The sequence below is a fragment of the Nannobrachium achirus genome, assembly GCF_963921795.1.
Source record: "Nannobrachium achirus genome assembly, chromosome: 2".
NCBI lineage: Eukaryota > Metazoa > Chordata > Actinopteri > Myctophiformes > Myctophidae > Nannobrachium > Nannobrachium achirus.
Window position 1 is genome coordinate 50,804,322 of NC_137811.1, and position 19,295 is coordinate 50,823,616.

The 19,295-nt window shown below is 40.7% G+C and overlaps 1 protein-coding gene across 1 annotated transcript; it reads left to right on the forward strand.

Moving 5' to 3' along the window:
- Positions 1-15,892: 15,892 nt before the first annotated feature.
- Positions 15,893-17,166, forward strand: mc2r (melanocortin 2 receptor; the record flags this gene model as incomplete). The annotated part of the gene is made up of 2 exons (XM_080742486.1): positions 15,893-16,260; positions 16,614-17,166. The coding sequence occupies 2 exons, from the start codon at positions 15,893-15,895 to the stop codon at positions 17,164-17,166; spliced, it is 921 nt and encodes a 306-aa protein (XP_080598612.1).
- Positions 17,167-19,295: the final 2,129 nt, after the last annotated feature.

Consider the following 19,295-nt stretch of genomic DNA (forward strand, 5'->3'; position numbering starts at 1 on the left):
GTGTATGAAAGGGTGCGCTCGTTTTATTGTCCACGACATTGCAAGCGGCGCGAAGGCCAGCGGACCTTGGTCCTGCTCTTCGCCCCCGAGCGCCGCAGGCGCGAGTGGCCGCGAAGAGCGGGCCAGGGCCGCGCGGCCGGCGGAGCGCCGCGCGAGTTACGAAGCCGTGGTGAATGCAATCGTTATATTTATGCCCAGGCCGTAAGGCCTGGGCAAGCCCACGATAAACGCCCGCGCAGTCCGGTGCGCATTTCCGAACGCACCCTTTCCCCACACTCGGACTGAAACACCAGTAAAAAACACCATCCCGCAAGGACACACCCCACCCCAAACTACACCTCTCCTCCTAACCCAGTTTCTCAAACTTTTACATTTCAAGGTCTCCCCTTAACTCTGACAGTATACAAATGGAACCAAATGGACCTGTTAGAGTTCCAGACATGTATGGGTCACATAAGACACCCATGGGCCATAAAGGAACCCACAAAGTCCCTGGAATCCACTTTGAGAAACATTGTCCAAACCTACAAGCTGTTTCCACCACAACTAAGCACTACAGAGATGTGTGAGGTGAGGTCACAGATGGGGCTACCTCTCATCTGCACTAGTCTAGTGGGTTGGAAAGAACAGTCGCCCCAAAACACGCTCGCCCCAGGTCAAATTCGGCAGCCTCGGAACGGTCAGACCCACAAATCTGGCGACCTGGTAGTAGGCCTTCCCACCTGGAACGGTCAGACCCACCAGAACCTACTCATCCACGTTTTACGTCTTGGGAGACTAGGGGGGTTGCACCTCGACAATCAACAGAAGCTAGCGGCCAGTCGGTACAGCAACCTAGCCGGACTCGGTCAAATGGTATTCCTAAACGTAACCTCAGTAAAATTATACCTAACCTAAAGATATTCCTAACCTTATGAACGAATACAAGAATACGATACAATACAACTTTATTACCAGTACGGCCTAAGTGCGAGAACATGGGCGCGTGCACGCAACCGTCTGGGTGGTACTGATGGCAGCAGACTGCTGGGCCAGCACTGGCCTTTGGCATGGGATAAACTTTGACCAAAAAATATGGGCATTGCCAGATATGGGCTTAATATTGATGACATCCAGGATCTCCATATATGGGCATAAAAGGGATCGTATTAGTGTGGTTGCCCTAACAGGGCATCATCTGGGAATACCCATATATGGACATAATATTGATGTTTTCAGGCCGGGTAGGGCGTAAAATTAATGCTAATGTAAGGCCAGACGAGGCCTCGGGCAGGTCCAGTTAGGGCCAATTTAGGGCCAGGCCTTAATTTTTGGGCCAGTGCTTATCCAGTGCTGTGTTCTACCTGTAACGCGGGTATACGGCATATGCTTGTGAAGACATTATTTTAAAAAGCGTCTGCCCTCGTGAACCTTTCAAAGTAGCGTATCTGATAGGCATTATGCACTGGCGTATGCGCTGGCCACACGAATAGCCGCGGATCATAGATTATAGTATGCCCTCAAAAAAACACACCACTGGCTATATCCTTCTGCTGAGCTGAGCTGAGCAGAACAGGTCAGTGCAAATGAATTCTGTCTTGTGTGACGTGAGGCGTGACTCATGCACGCACGCAGTAGCTGCAGGTTTTCATAGTAAATGCGACCTACGGTCGCAATCAGCTCACACTGAAATGTGTCTTACAACCCAGCAGATACATAGCATACCCTTATACACACACTAACATAACAAGAGCAATGTCCACCACTCAGCCTACCTCAGGCCATGATTGATCCCTTTGAACTTCAAAGGAATTGTGAGCTGATTTTGGAAATGGGACATTCTGCATAATGATGAGTACTTTTATTTTGATGCCAATATGTTTGTACTACTCAACTGAGTATTTCTACATTGCAGTATTGATACTTTTACTTGAGTAAAGAAATCTAGTACTTTTTCCCACCACTGCCAAGCCGTACAGCATAGCTGGTCTCACTATACGTCTTATACTCACTCTTCAAAACAGTCTGGAACTGTATACCTCTGTAATGTTTGTTTGTTTTTTTGGACCTTTGTGTCTGAAATAAAAGTTCATCATCATCTTCACTAGGGATGGGTATTGTTCACCTTTGAATCGATACGATACCTTTTTCGATACCTGGGAATTGATGCGATACCCTTTTCGATACCATTTTCGATACTTTTTATTTAAGTTTGTAGAGCAGAGGTGATGATGATGATCACACAGTGTGGCGGAGCGGAGAGTATAGACGTTGGATAAGCATCATAATAATAAACATTATAGGCTATTGTCGGCTATTTTCAACAGTAACGAGTGTAGGCTACTAAATAGGGTTGGGTATCGTCGGCGATACTTTTAATGGTATCGATTCACTGAACCGATACTATAGAGTATCGGTTCACGTAAAAACGAACGATACCTTGTTTTGATACTTTTGAATGCACCCCTTGCCGGTCGCATCTGTAACAGTTGGGCTACTGAAAGTTTAATGACTGCTTTAATAGGCTACACTCGTTACTGTGAAAATAGCCGAGAATAGCCTATAATGTTTATTATTATGATAATGATCCAACGTCTATAAAATAGCCCATAGAAAAAGGCAAATAATAATTATAATAATAATAATGAATAAAAAGTATCGAAAATGGTATCGAAAAAGGTATCGTATCGATTCCCAGGTAACCAAAAAGGTATCGTATCGATTAAAAGGTGAACGATACCCATCCCTACTACTAAAGCAGTCATTAAACTCTCAGTAGCCCAGTTACAGATGCGACCGGCCAGGGGTGCCTTCCAGAGTATCGAAACGAGGTATCGTTCGTTTTTACGTGAACCGATACCCGATAGTATCGACGTCATGCAATCGATACCATTAAAAGTATCGCAGACGATATACCCATCCCTAATCTTCACTCCACACTATCTGCATGCTCTTCTTCAGTCTTCACCTCTCTTCCACAATGGATTTTCCTTTTCTTTTTTAAGATATTTTTGGGTCATTTCTGTCTTTATTTATATAGTGGAGATGGACAGGAAACAGGGAGAGCAAAATGGGGAGAGACATGCTGTAAGATATTCTGGAATGGGACTCGAACCCACAATGCTCTTTCAGGCTATGTTGGAGTCTATAAGTGCCCGGACCGCTAGGTCAATCCAGAGAAATGTGTATTGAATTGAAAAGCACAGAAATAATAGATGTCTGTAATGTTAATTCCCAAATAAAAGCATGGATTTAAAGAAACAAACAAAGGGAAGAGAGGCTCCCTTTAATTTTTAGCCCTTTCTGGCTCTGCTTCATCGCACACACACAGAGCTGTAATACCGCTGGTGACCAAGTGGCATTGTTGCGTCTCTCACGCACGCATGTACATACGCACGCACGCGCACACACGGCCACGCACACACACGCACCACCACTCACTTCAAACTTGGTTAGATTTTTTTCGCGTGATTCCTAAACCCACCAGGCTTGAGTTAAGACCCGCCTCGCGGAAGACTTGTACTTGAGAAAAGCCTGCATTTGCACAATGCACAACTATTAATTTCGCACTACAGTGCTCAAAATAAACTGTAAAACTTGAAACTGACTTAATTGTACTGTGCTTAATAAAGGGAAAACTTTGTAACTTTGCTAAAGAGAAAAACGTACTGAGAAAGCTATTAATTTGTCACTACTGTGCTCAAAATAAAAACTCTTACTGGTTATCAGTTAAATTGTTATGGTTTGGATATGGCTTTGGGCCTATTATGCTGCGTGTATTATTGTAATGGCTCAGTGGGTAGTAGGTCCTACTTTGCACTTGAGCGAGCAGCACGTTCATGGGCACTTTCATATTTTAGAGTATCGAGAGGAGGCGGGTCTTAACTCAATCCTGGTGGGTTTAGGAATCACGCATTTTTTTCCCCCAGGAGAAAATTCATGTTGCTCTAATGATTGGATATCCTTGTTCACCACTAGGGCGCACTGTTATACAGAGGTTCATTGTCTCTGCACAGAGCTGTTGAGCATCCAAAGTAACCTTTAATAACCTCTTACCTCTCATGTGACCTGCTAACAGGTGAATTTTTAAGCCAGTTTTGAATGAAGCCCCAATTTCAATTGATTGACTCTAGCTTCTACCCTGAGCCATCATAATGTGCTGCATAAAGGTGCGGGTCATGGGCCCCAACCTAGCTCCTTTCGGAACCCCTCACTCCACCCTCTCATGTGACCTGCTAACAGGTGAATTTTTAAGCCAGTTTTGAATGAAGCCCCAATTTCAATTGATTGACTCTAGCTTCTACCCTGAGCCATCATAATGTGCTGCATAAAGGTGCGGGTCATGGGCCCCAACCTAGCTCCTTTCGGAACCCCTCACTCCACTGCTACGCAGCTCCGAGCTGCGTAGCAGTGGAGTGAGGGGTTCCGAAAGGAGCTAGCCCCAACCCTAGGATGAGTCGAAATTCGAATTAGGTTGTATCATAAATTGTATCATAAATTGCCATCAATGTTCTAGGTGCCAGATGAACAGGACAATAACATCAATGTTATTGTCCTGTTCATCTGGCACCATAGTCAGAAACAATAATTCCTGTGTGTCTTACATAGGCTACTGTTTAAAGTAGAAGTGCGCGCACGACTCCAACTAGTTTCAACAATTCTCAACTTCTTACCGGGTGCACGGTCGGGAAACGTAACTTTACAAAGAAGATTCTCAAAGAGAACAAACACCAGCACTCACGGAACAGTCCTTTAAAGGCACTTTTTTTATAAGGTCGGCATAGTAGTCCACTTGCCAGAATGTGAACCCTGGCATATTGAGTACACCAAGGTTTTATGTTAGAAATGTTGAGTAAGGGTCCCCATCATGTAGAAACTGCCGGATGCTAACTTGTTGAGCAATTTTCATAATTTGCATAATTAGCTTTAATTAGCATAATCACCTATAATAATGGAAAATATGTCAAAAGCTGATTGGCCGATTTGAACAATATTGGAGTGGTTTTGGGGGTTAATGAGGATGCTGAATCCATTTCTGACATTTTCTAAATTCAAAACGGCCGTTTTAAACCGGAAATGACCATATACCTAAATTGGGATGATTTTGATACTTTTTTTGTTGATTTTCCAAATGATGAAGTGACTATTTTTGATAGGCTATTGTGGAAGTCATTGTTCTAATAATTAGTGTGGATTGTCTATATTTAGCTTTTGAAATGCATATAATGTATAAGCATATAAATAACCACATTTATAATTGAATTCATAATCAAAATCAACAAAAAAGTATCAAAATCATCCCAATTTAAGTTGGTATATGGCCATTTCCGATTTACAACGGCCGTTTTGAATTTAGAAAATGTCAGAAATTGATTCAGCATCCTCAATAACCCCCAAAACCACTCCAATATTGTTCAAATCGACCAATCAGTTTTTGAAATATTATCCATATATGTGATTATGCTAATTACAGCTAATTATGCAAATTATGAAAATTGCTCAACATATGCAAGTTAGCATCCGGCAGTTTCTAAATGCTGGGGACCCATACTCAACATTTATATCATAAAACATTGGTGTACTCAACATGTCCGGGTTCACAATGGGGCTCTATGGGCTGGCAAGTAGTGTCCGTCGAGGAGACAACTTCCTCTGTCCATAATATATAACTAACAACTCCCAACCAACAATCAAGTGCAAAATAATAATATCATTCATGGTTGAATCCTTCATAAACTAATTCATTCATTCATTAATTCATTAATGACAAATAGGTTGGGATCTCGACAGAGAGAGGCAATAAGGATCCATACATTACAAACTGAGTCGGGCAGAATAACAAATACTTAGATAAAAAAACATGTATAAATGCGCTAGTCTCGCACAAGTCTATCCCTTATCCGGTTCTAAACTGTAGTAAACTAGTAGCCTAATAGATCTACATTGTCTACATTTCGTTCCACAGGCTATGAATATTACAACGACGGTTTCAGTGTATACAGAATTAAAGTGTAAGGAAAGCTCAACAGGTTCATTCTATCTATGATGTGAAGACAGGAAAAGACACATGCCTCAACTAGTAAACATAAAGTTAGGCTTTTTGAGTGTTTAACTGTTCAAAAGCATGTCTTAAAAGATACCCTCTTCTTAATAGTCTATTTATGTCCACCGACTCCACCCCTCTCTCAAAAGGTTGTCATTAAAGCTAAGTTAAAGACAAAGGGCCAAAAATAGCCCAACCAAGATTACTGTTTAAAAACCTTGTCACAATATCTATAGAAAGCACAATTCAAGTTACAACTGCATATAAGGCAAAAATTAAATAAAATAAGAAATAAGTAAAAAAAGATATTAATTATCATTGAAAAAAATTAATACGTCTCTTGAATAGGCTATAAAAAGTCTAATCTTCGGATCTTCATTCTTCCATTCTTTTCCAACTTGAGTTAGGCATAAATGCCTGGATACTTGAGCGTTCATGTAGTCATTTCATAACTCATTTAATTGTAGCGTTCATCACCAGACTCACCAGACGTGACGTGAGTGCTGGTGTTCTCTTTGAGAATCTTCTTTGTCTTACATACTGGTAATGAAGTGCTTCTGAGTTAAAAGCTAAACAAATAAGTCGTCCAAAGATTTTTAACAAGTTGTATGAGATCATGACACGAGTGAGTGTGATTGTTGATGTTACGGTTACTGTTTATTTTCTTAGAAGAGAGAATAGGCCTATAACACTAACAATATTACACCAAATCATGTTAGCCTTGATTTATAGTCATGAAAAATCATGTAGGCTACTCTCTAGCAGTATGTAAAAAAAATGTATCATCTTTCCAAGATGATACTGGAAGACACTACAGTACATACACCTGGATTGGAAGTAATGCACTAGTCTGGCCTTTCAAATAAGGCTATTGGTCAGCTGCAATTATATAAAAAAGCTGCAGATTCAGAAAGAGTGGGCTATATTCATTCCAATTTTACTGCACTGGCTGTCGGTCAGGTTTAGAATGGATTTTTGTGCTTTTATTAGATAATAAAATCTTGTTTTCTGAACTACCTCCAAAATAGGCTATGCTCCTGGTAGATCTCATATACACCCACTGACACTGGAACAGATCCGAGCACACTTGCATTTTTTAAATTGTTGAAGAGAACTCAAGACCTACCTTGTACTTGCATTTACCAAGGAACAATATTACTGTTGTCATTATGTCCACCAGACTGGAATGTCGAGATAGTTTTTTATGTTGTTTTTAGATATCTTTACACCTTTTCCTGCTTTATTTTAAATTTTAATTACTCAATGTGGGGTATTTAAACAACACAGAACTAAATTTGATTTAACTTTTAGGGGGTGACACAAATGCTACTTTTAATGTTACTGTTGCAAAAACATGATTTCTTTAAACAACTTAAACTTAAATTATCTCAGGTCAGGAGTCATGTGACGATGAGCCTCAGACGGTTTGCTGGTATATTTGACTTCCATAATTTGTGGGAAGGGCCTTTTTCTTAACAAAAGTTTCAAAACACCATATGAATGCAACATCCACTCAACCCCAAATTGGAATTGCATGTTGAGGGTCCTCCGTCTCAGTGCCATGGCATTGGTCCGACATCCCATTAGTCTGACATTGGTGAATGCTATTTCCGCCTGCAGCTTCCTCAGGTCCTGAGGTTACAAACCACAATTTGCCCTAGCTGGCTTGGCAATGATACTAGGCTATTATGTTGCCCTTTCATTTAATGTTAATCTCTTCCTTTATCTAGTTTTTTTGTTTTCTTTCACACTTGTATTTCTAGTATTAGTAGTAGTAGTACTGTAATAGTAGCATTAGTATTATATTAGTATTAGTATTAATTGAGCGATGCCCATATGGAACGCATGCCCCTCTGATTATGCAATACCTGTTGTACCAGTTGTGAGCGTACCCATTGTACCGTTGTCAGAGTACTTGGGTAGGCCTACCCATTATCATAGTCTTTTATATGGAGGCCAGTCAATGAGGTTAGTACTACAATGTCATATTGATAACATCTGGGATCTCCATATGGGCGTGAAAGTGAGTGACAGAGACAGACAGATACAGAGATTTGTGAACTTTTTGATAGCACAGATCTGACTGACTTCCAACTCTGCAAAGCACTCCTGGCAGGTCCCACACAACATTATGAATAGTTATACAAGGTCCACCACAACTCATACTGCAGCAAACTTGTAATGTACATGGTACATTCAAACAGTGTTTATTTTCTCTCTTTAAAAGTGTCCTGAAGTCATTCATGTGTAGGCCTAATATACCCTTTGAAACATGTTCTGCATCACTATATCTGGCTAACAGGATTACTTACTGCCTTATCTATGTGTTTTGAAGTCATAGAGAGGGATTCATGGTGGAAATGTATTATTTGATTTAGTCATAGAGCTGTGTCTAATTTGGAATCCAGAGTTCTGGTTGACAATGTCTCTCTCTTCCTCTCTTAATTCGATCGCTCCTTTCTCGTGATTTCTCATTTCTTTTCCACTCTCTCTCTTAGCTCTCTCTCTTAGCTGTAATCTCAGCTAAATCTGTGACCTGCAGGAACAGTGAAATGTCTCATAGTCATTAGTGCATCAGTGTCTCAATCGCAGCAGGTGTGGATCGAGAGATGGACTCAGCTGCCAGATTCCATCACCTGAGTTTTCCCCACAAGAAACAAAAAGTATTTGAAAATGTCAAAGACAGCATCATCCTACGGCTACAGGCATGTGCAGGTATGGATTGAATCAATGTCTCATTGATTCAATCCAGACAAGCAGAGAAGTACAATGTTCTTGAGCCAGTGGGGTTTTATTTGCCTGTGAAATAGCAGATGACAGTTGTGCCAAAAAGATAGAGAACGTTGAGAGTGTTTTGCAGTTTCTTGCCATGCTCAGATCCAAGGTGAGAGACTGCCTTTTTTCAGTCAGGTGCCTTCCTGAGCACTTCAGAGGCTTGGTATGAATGTGTTAAAAGGTACTGTAGGCTGCTGCTGCATCTTTCCCCAGATGAATAAAGGTTTGAAATAAATACATTTTGATCACAGTGGGTGACAGAGGTCTGCACCACCATGCATGTAGAAAACCTCAGCCCTAGCCCTGCTCAGATATAGATAGAAAGATATCCCTGAAAGGCCTTCTGCTGACATCATGGAAAAATGAAGGAAAAATACAAGTGGACAGAACAACAAACCTTGGTACCACTCAAGGGTAGGATAACAGTGCACCCTCTCTAGTAATAGGCTTGAATACAGTCCTGTCCCCATAGCTCTGTAGAACACATATTGTTCCACAAGGAAGACCAATGTACTGGAACATCTTTTGAAAGGCTTGAACAAGACGATCAATTCATCTAAAGAAATAGAGGTGAGGTATTTATTCATGCTCTCTTTTGCTGTATCTCATGAAGGACTCAGACGGTCAGACCAGATAACTGAGTGCCGTGCTGCGAGCTTATTTATTTTTTAAGCAAACATTCGTATTTAAAATGTTGCTTCTGGGGGGGGGGGGGGGGGGTCCCTGCAACTAAATATTTTGAGATGGGGGTCCGTGGCCAAATACATATCATTTTGGGGGTCCTTCACATGAAAAGGTTTGAGCACCACTGACAGAAACATAGGTTTTTCAAAAAACTTTAGAAGGATTTGAAATATTCAAAGACTTTCAAGATTTTCAAGATTCTTCAAAAATAGCAGATCTACAAGTTAGCAGATCTACAAGCTTGTATATCTGCTATTGTTCAATAGTTAAAGCACAATATAATGCGTAATCTGCGCTCCCAGTCTAAATGGGTTAAACCCCCTTCCCCTATGAAGAACATTCATGGGGAGCCTGCAGTGCTCCAGGGGTCAGAATTTGGAGTGACACCCCTGCCCGCAGACTGTCTTTGCTTAGAAAAGTATATTAATATGGATACAACATCACTCTGCCCTTCATCAGGCATAAAGAAGCAACATCCAGTATGCTGCAACTCTCAGAGAAGCGAGGGCCAATCAAAGCAACAGCGTCATTTTTCTTCTAGGAGAAGTATTAAAAAAGTTGAGGATCCAGGGTTAAACTGAACGTACCCAGAACAGATGTCAATAGTATTTATATGATTTAAAAGCTGGAAACCATCCATTAACAACACCATATAATCGCTCAAGACAAATCAGCACTACTGAAAAAAATAAAGAATTGCCCCTTTTTTTACCGAATGGGTTCCCAGATTGCCCTCCATATACAGTAACTCTATTTTTAGAGATACTTCACAGGACGATTAATTCAGATGGCTTTGATTGTCTCCTTGTCACCCTCCACTTATAGGGGCGGTGTTTGTTTGAGGGGAGATCAATCTTTTGTCATCATCACTACTCTTGCATCATGCATGAGGGATCTTAACAGAGTCAGCAGTAAACAAGATGTAAATGTAGAAATGGGAAGAACCACTATGTTGGGTGCCATGCAGTAAACACAGCCGCATATAGCCATTGTATTGCCATGTCTTGCAACGAATCACTTGTAAGGATCCAATTAGTCTGAGTCAAACAAAGTAAAGCTGATTCAACATGTAAGAAACATCCCGCTGAGGCTTTAGATAGCGAGCAACGTTGAGCAATATATTATGCACATCCTTGGGGAATACAGATTCTATCTGATCATCCCCCCTGTTGCATATAGTAATCCTTTCGATGCTATACGACACATGTCCTGTTTCATCGTCTGCCAATTAATAAAGAAGAGAAATAGAAGAAGTTAAATGAAAATGCATGGGGGAAGAAGACACAATGCGATGCTATACGACACATGTCCTGTTTCATCGTCTGCCAATTAATAAAGAAGAGAAATAGAAGAAGTTAAATGAAAATGCATGGGGGAAGAAGACACAATGTGAGAGATCTGGATGAAATATAGGGGAGCAGCACTAAGCTTGGTGTATAGCTAAAACAGGGGAAACCAGAGTTGATATTTCCAGACTCCTGTCAACTTTTCTCAAAATACCGGTATATCTACATCAAATTTGATCAGACTAACTAAGCAAAAGGTCCTTATAGAAGTGTTGACCCAAAATAACCGATATAATGGGGGGCATATCTTTTCAAATGTTGGTCCGCTGGCTAATAAGTGTCAATTTGGGGGTCCTTGACATGGAAAAGTCACTTCTTGTTACACTGGTTTAGACAGAGGTTAAGTTCATAGTTTACCTGGTATCCTCTTTGAGGCCTTACACGGTTCTTTCTGCACTCTATTTATTACCTTGTTCAATAACACTTATAAGTGGCACTGGATAAAAGCCTCTGCTAAATGACTAAATTGTACATTTAGCAATGATTTAGCATAAGAGCTAAAAAACATTTTATCTGCCATTTCTGAGCACAAACAATTGAGCACAGCAAATTGTCTATGAACGTATTCACAATATTAAACTAGTAAGACGCCTCAGGGCGACATGTTCTTAAATTCTTGGCCATCTGGCCAGTGATGTATATCAGACCAGTTACCCATATATGGAGATATGCTGTGAGAGCCCAAACATGCTTACTCAGTTATTGTCTCCACCAGCCGAAGGCATAGGGGAGAGTATGTTTTCGCCCGTCTGTCCGTCCGTGCGTCCGTCCGTCTGTTACCAGCTTATCTCCGGCGCTGTTGGCCTGGTCGCAGCCAAACTGTGCACACACACTCCCTGGATACCAATTAAGAACCTCTGCCCCAAATTCTTCACATGGGCCTGTTCTAGCGCCACCAAGAGGCCGATTTTTGCTAAACTAACTTTTGCCAGTACTCCTACAGAATTTGTCCCAAAATCGCGCAAATCGGTAGACAGTATCTCGATCTACAGTCATGTGATCGACATGGATCTGTCCGATTTTCCATATTCCATCCTGATTGGCTAAAACTGGCTTCCAAAGTTTGCAGGATTGGTCCGTTTTGAATAAAATGCCTGAAATCATGAACGCTGTGTGCGATTTTGGTGAAATTGTGCATGCACATTCCCAATAGGCAGAGGAATAAATGCCACTTAAAGAATTTCAAATCAGTTTCATGGTGGCGCTATAACAGGCCGATTTGTGTTTATACTTATAACTCCACTGATCAGTGTACAACTTTGTATGTGCACTCCCTAGAGGCCAAGGAAAAACCTTTGCCCTGCAGTTTTCATATCTGTCTTTTATAGCGCCACCAGGAGGCCGACTTATGTAAAACAATTTTTTTTCCTATTATTCCTTGAGATTTTATCCAAAAATCATGCAAATCAGTACACAGTATCTCTATAGTCATGTGATCAAGACGGATCTGTCCGATATTTCATATTCCATCCATATTGGCTAACATTGACTTCCAAAGTTTGCAGGATTGGTCCATTTTGGACAAAATGACTTAAATCCTGCAGCTTGTGATTGCAGAGAAATTCTGCATGCACATTCCCACTATGACAAGGAACAAATGCCACTCTTTTCACAATGGCCAGCAGGTCGACTTTTGCCAAACAAACTTTTGGAACAAAATGCCTCAAATCATGCATGGACCGTCACATTGCCGTTAAAGGGCAAAGAAGACATGGCACCCGTTTCACATTTAGCGCCACCAGGACCTACCTGACCTGGTGGAGACCTGTGCTCAGAAGAGCACAGCTTCTAGTTCGTTATGTGAAAGTCCTATGATCTCTATGACATTTGACATCATACCCTTTTATGCCCATACATGAACCAGCCGTTAGTGTGGTATGTGGCCGATGTAGCCTCCATATATGGGCATTCCCATATGAAGTCCTGTTAGATATGGGCTTAATATTGATGACATCAGGGAACTCCATATATTGGCATAAAATGGATTCTGTTAGTGTGACATCCCAGTAAAGCCAGAGTGTGATGTAGAGCATCAAACCCATTCTGTTAAGAGTGGTTCTCCTGACATCACAGTGATGTCAGAGCATGATGTCAGAGCGACAAACCCATAGAACCACAGTGTCAGGTATTAGAGAGTCAGAGATACGGATACCGTTCACATACTAAACTGCGACCTATGGTCGCAATAAAGTGTCCAGAACATTAGCTATGTCTAGTATGCATATATATATATTTATAACAAAATTATATATTTCTAATAGTCAATAACAATATCAGTAGTGTTAAATGGTGGTTAATTAATTGGCTACAATGCGAAGCTGCCAGTGAAATAAAAAAACAACTTACAAAGACTTTAGACCAGCTAGGCGGCAAGCTGGTATAAAGCTTTCAGACTTTATTGTTTTGCACATACTGTATCTGTGTGAATGTGAAGCAGGGTGTTACTGAAAAAGAGCACTTGTGTTCAGCATACCTACCCTCAACTCAAACATTATTTATAGAGCACATATTACAATGACCAAATTTCAACCAAAGTGCTCCTGTACAGCACTTTGGTTGACCTTTGGTTGACCTCGTTTAAAAACAAAGAAACAAGACAGGAAAACAAGACAACAAACTAAAAAGAGGCAAGGTTACAAGGTTATACTATTTACACAAGTGGCGAGGCCTCTAATGAAGGAGCAGAACGAATATGAAGGGGCTATTATTAGGTTATTAGGTTATTAGGTTATTATAGTCTAGGGCCAGGCGCTACAAAGGCCCTTTCTGACTGGTCGTGAGCTCAGTCACTTTATTTATCAGGCTTTATGAGCTCTGATAAATACAAGGGCGCCAGTCGATTTTGGGCATTAAAAGCAAACAGTAAAATCTTAAAAGCTATTCTAAAACACACAGGGAGTCAGTGGAGGGAGGCTAAGCCGACTGGTCTATACCAACATAAAGGGAGTTGCAGTAATCGAGCCTTGAGGTTATAAAGGCATCGATCACCCTCTCTCGGTTAGGTAGGGAAATATAAGCCTTTATCCTTGCCCGAAGCCGGAGTTGGAAGAAGCCGGCTTTTAACACAGAACTGATCTGTTAATCAAATTTCAAGTTGCTGTTGAAGGTTTTTAACTGTCGAGTGTATGTTGGTAGGCTACTGAGGGGGCGTGAGGGAGTGAGTTTTGGCCAAAGATGATATGCTCCGTCTTATTTTCATTGAGAGTCAGAATAGTAACATTCATCCAGATTTTAATATCGGAGAGAGAGTTCAGCACTGGCTGAAATTAATTTGTGGGCCCGCTATTTGCTTGTAGGGGTAGGTAGGTCCCCGACATAACAGTGCAAAGAGATGTTGTGTTTCTTAAAGGAGTCATCCAGACCAAAACACATATAGGGTTAAATCTGTCTTTTATCATACCCCCTTATACCACCCTTACTTGTCAAACGGCTTCTGCTCTGCACCAGAGCAGGGAGAGGAGAGGCTAGAAAGGAAGGGGAGGGAGGGGTCGGTTTGACAAGTAAGGGTGCCTGTGAGGTCAAAACAGCGGTTTGGTTGGTCTCAGGACGTTGTGTAAACACAATCCAATAAAAAAATACTAACTTTGAAGCTGAAGAAATAACCGCACTAGTATAAAGGCTATACACTCTGTTAGTTATGATAGGGCCTGCGAAATCTAGCAACAGGGGCAGCTGAAATCTAGCAACAGGGGCAGCTATGAGAAAAATGGAATAAAGCAGGTATAAAGGGGTATGATAAAAGACAGATTTAACCCTATATGTGTTTTGGTCTGGATGACTCCTTTAAAGTTAATGATAGTTCCTACGGGCAGTATGTATAATAAAAACAGGATTGGACCAAGTTTCACTGTTCACTGTTTGAAAAGATACCAACACATCAACAATGCGCCGACCACACATCATTTTAAGACAATGGGAATACAGATGAGCACAAGTATATACAAGTTCAACATGGCTGCTGGCTATTCCCTTGCATTTCTAGAAAACTAGAAATATAATTTGCCCTGCGCTTTTGCACCACTTTGTGCCATGTGCAATAGGACCCCTTGACTTAGACATTTCAAGGTTGCTCAAGGTCAAAGGACATCTAGCCAAATGAAAGGCTACATTCCCTTTTGCCATGTCCATCTTGAACTGCTTTTGATTTACAAGTGTAAATTATGTAATTTTGACTAACTCTCAAATAGAAAGAACTTCCATTTATTCTTAGTTTTAAGTTATTATCGACTATCTTTGGTGAAGTTATGACAACAATGATTTTGACATTAATTGTAACCCTTCCCCTTAAACCAGCTACCATAGGTTTCATGTCATTTTGCGCGGCCATTTCTCATAAATACAAATATAAACAGAAAAAACATGGCAACCTGTTCAGGAGGATGAATAGCCAGACATAAAAGACATGGGGAAATAGTGTCTGTGTAGTTGAATAACACTGTCTGTTGTCATTCACAGGTAAATCCATTCAGAGCAATCTGTGCAGAAACAGAGGAGGAACAAGGGACAGAAAGTTTGCAGTTCCACCTGTGACCAGAAACAGCTTCTGGACAACACCTGCCCTGCTGAAAAATGATCTATTCTAAAGGTCCATTTCTCCTGTGAAACACCAAAAGTGAAGAAATAATAAAACATGGCTTCAACTTCAAACCTATTGGTTTAAGGATTAAAGTTCTGTTTTTGGAATGAGAAGCAGAGCCCACTGAAATGGCCATTAGCTACCGTCTCAAAGCAGAGCACGATGGAAAAGAAAACATTTGTTTTGGCAAGACTGGAATGCAGATTGCAAGTTAATAATCCATAATTGCGAGCAAAGCCTTTGAATTATGTATTGTATCTATCTACAGACTAGCAAATACTAGAAGTTCAGCTTATGCTTATGAATAAATCTTAACAGATTGGGTCAATGTTTACTAATGCAATACAGAGTATGTGGTTGAAAGTCATGTAGGCCTAACAGATTTTCGAAGAGGCACTGTGCAATCATCAACAATTTGGGGACCTATGACCAGTTCATTATAATAATAAATAGGGGGGAAACATGTGTGGAACCCCTCCTTGTCCAACAATGAACACACTGTCAACAACTCCTGTGACTGCGAACCAGTCAGACTGTCTGGAGGTGCAGGTTCCCTTCTCTCTCTTTTTCGCTCTCGGAGTGGCAAGTCTAGTGGAGAACCTTCTTGTTGTGGTGGCGGTGATTTGCAACAGGAACCTCCACTCCCCCATGTACTGCTTCATCTGCAGCCTGGCAGCCTTCAACACTATTGCCAGCCTCGCCAAAACCTGGGAAAATCTCATGCTGGTGCTAGTCGACGTGGAACTCTTGACAAAAGAAGGACAATCAGAGCGGCAAATGGACGATGTGATGGACTCGCTGCTTGTAATGTCATTCGTAGGATCCATTTGCAGCTTCCTGACTATCGCCATTGACCGGTATGTAACAACCCTTTACAAGCCTTTAAGCTATTGTCTTTTAAGCAGAATTAGATAATTTCTTTATCCCCACATTTGGAAATGTATCCATATTTGATTTTTGCAGAGTCTTGCAGACACTAATGGACATGGAACATTTAGCAGAGTGGCTCGGAGCCTCTGTCTGAAAACCAAAAACATACTTATATTAGTTCTGCCATTTTTGGTGTGTGACACCTGCAACTAATATAAGTGTAAATCAAGCATTTCCAGTGCCACCAAGATGCCCAACAGATTGCTATCCTACATATGGCATATAGTGATAAATGTGATCAATCACATTTTCTTTAAAAGTTCAAATATGCTTATTCCAGGTACATCACCATCTTCCATGCACTGCGCTACCACAACATTATGACCATGCGGCGTGCTGCAGCCATCTTGGGCATCATATGGACAACGTGTGGGGTATTGGCCATCATGATGATAACGTTCTTTGACAGCCATGCCATTATGATCTTCTTTGTCGTCCTCTTCTTCATCTCCTTGGTGCTCATTGGCTTCTTCTACACCTACATGTTCATGTTGGCGCGCCTCCATGCACGGAAGATCGCCCGGCTCGGAGGCAGCGGTGCACATCGGCGACGTCAGCTGTGGGGTAGCAGCATGAGAGGGGCCATGACCCTCACCATTTTGTTTGGAGTGTTTGTGATATGCTGGTCCCCGTTCTTCGTCCACCTCATCATTAAGATGGCGTGCCCTACCAACCCGTACTGCGAGTGTTACCGCTCTCTGTTCCAGCTGCACGTGGTGCTCCTGATGAGCCACGCCCTCATTGACCCAGCCATCTACGCCTTCCGCAGCACCGAACTAAGACACACCTTCAGGAAGCTGCTCTTCTGTTATGACTGGAGGCGGAGCTGTTAGCATCTAATATCGTTTTTGAGCGTTGCTAACTGCTCCTACATCTGGCTTTGTGTGTATATCCGACTGTCCGTATGTCCTGCAAAGCTTGGCATTGGCCAAGCTTCGCAGGACATTCACGTTCTTAAAATTAACTCATAAAAGGCCACGCTCACATCACACCAGGAGTGTTTTTTTGAGCGGTGCTAACCGCTCTTACTGTACTTCTGGCTCTGTGTGTATGTCCATCCTGCATTGGCCAAGCTTCGCGAGACGTTAATGAAATTACTCATAAAAGGCACCGCTCACTTCACACTGGGTGTGATTCTTTATACAATGGCAGGGGACGAGTAAAAACCGGTTCATACTTCCTGGCACGCAGACGGTGTCGCAGGAATTAGCCGACCTACAAGCTCACAACGCATCTCGGATGCGACAGGTTGTGAGCTTGTAGGTCTGCTATTCTGAACTGTCCTCAGTGTGCGACATGGTGTCGCGCAACAGAGAATAAATTAGGCTTCATGAATCATTTATGTGTTGCCGTGTTTGGACACTTGGTGCTCTCAGAGAGAGAGAGAGAGAGAGATAGAGAGAGAGAGAGAGAGAGAGAGAGAGAGAGAGAGAGAGAGAGAGAGATAGATAGAGAGAGAGAGCTCTTCTTTCTGGCTTTTAAACAAGACCAAACCAACCAAATCGAACCATCCTTTCTCCCACGGTTCCCACCTAAATTCAATTTAAATTCACATAATTCCCTTGCCCCTCATGTCATTATCCTGTCAAATCCTTCTGAAATGAGAAGGCTTTATGAAATGAGAAGGATTGCATGATGTCCATCAACAAAATGCAAATATCAAGATATGCCATTTACACCTTAGATAAGATAAATATAATTTTTTAATAATTCATGGGGTCACAGGGCACAATATCATATTCATATTATACCATAGACGTGTCCCCCAACACATTGCCTCCACAGCATTGTCAAGAAAAGGTTACTATTTCAACTTGATATTTTGTATTATTATTTTGATCATTAAGTGAATAATAGTTCAATTTCTGATTCAATATTTCTCAAAAATATATTAAATACACAAAGATGCTTCCCCTTCCCAGATGATAGAATTGCCAATAATACAAATAGTTTAGTGTTAATTCTTGACATTGGAATTGTTATTTTTATATACATTTGTTATAGCAAAATGTCTGATAAAGAAATTAACTGATTTTGTGTGAATGATAATGTCAACATTTAACTAGTTTGAATTATATCTCCTGAATTATATATAAATGTGTAATTTTCATTAGTTACAATTGAATTTTATTTTATTTTTTCTCCAGAGCTAGGCAGAGCTAAGCAGACAGCAGTCTGTTTTACTTGACTAGCTAAGGAGGCACCATTGTTGAAATGTTATGATTGTGAGGTAGCATTAACGATAATCAAGAGGTCTTAGTTAATTTGCATATGGGATCTAAACATATGTGTATAGCAATGATGGTAATGAAGTATATCATTTTATACTGTAAATGATCATGTATAAAATGTATATATTATGGCTATCATTGTAGATACAGTAGATTTTAGATATCACTGTGTTCATTTTCTACCTCAACATCACTCTGTCTCAACAAGGTTGGAGATCAGTTGATATAAACCAAAAATGAATGAAATTTCACCATTTATCAGGCCACCACATTTTGCTTTTTATTTACATAATTCTTTGACACAAGTCTTTCCAGCTGATGCTCACAGAATGTTTTACAATTATTATACATGCTGTCACGCATAATTCACTACACGTATTGCACAGGTTACATACATATTCTGTCATTGTACATATAATTGAGTTTCAGTTATTTAGATTTAGTTTATGTCTAATTGTGTATTCTCTGTTTGTCTTAAAATATTGAACGACTAAATGTTTTAACATCTATAATACGCATTATTCAGTGTCTGCAATTATTCATGTCTCTAATATACCTTAACTTGTATAAATACATAACTTGTATAAATGCTAGGAAACAAGTGAAAACCGTTGTCAACATCCAATCAAATATTTACAGCAACCAAGAAAACAATGAGATCTGGTAATAATTTATACAAATCTTGTGAATATTTCTTTTAGGCAAGCTAACTAATGGCTGTTTCTATAATA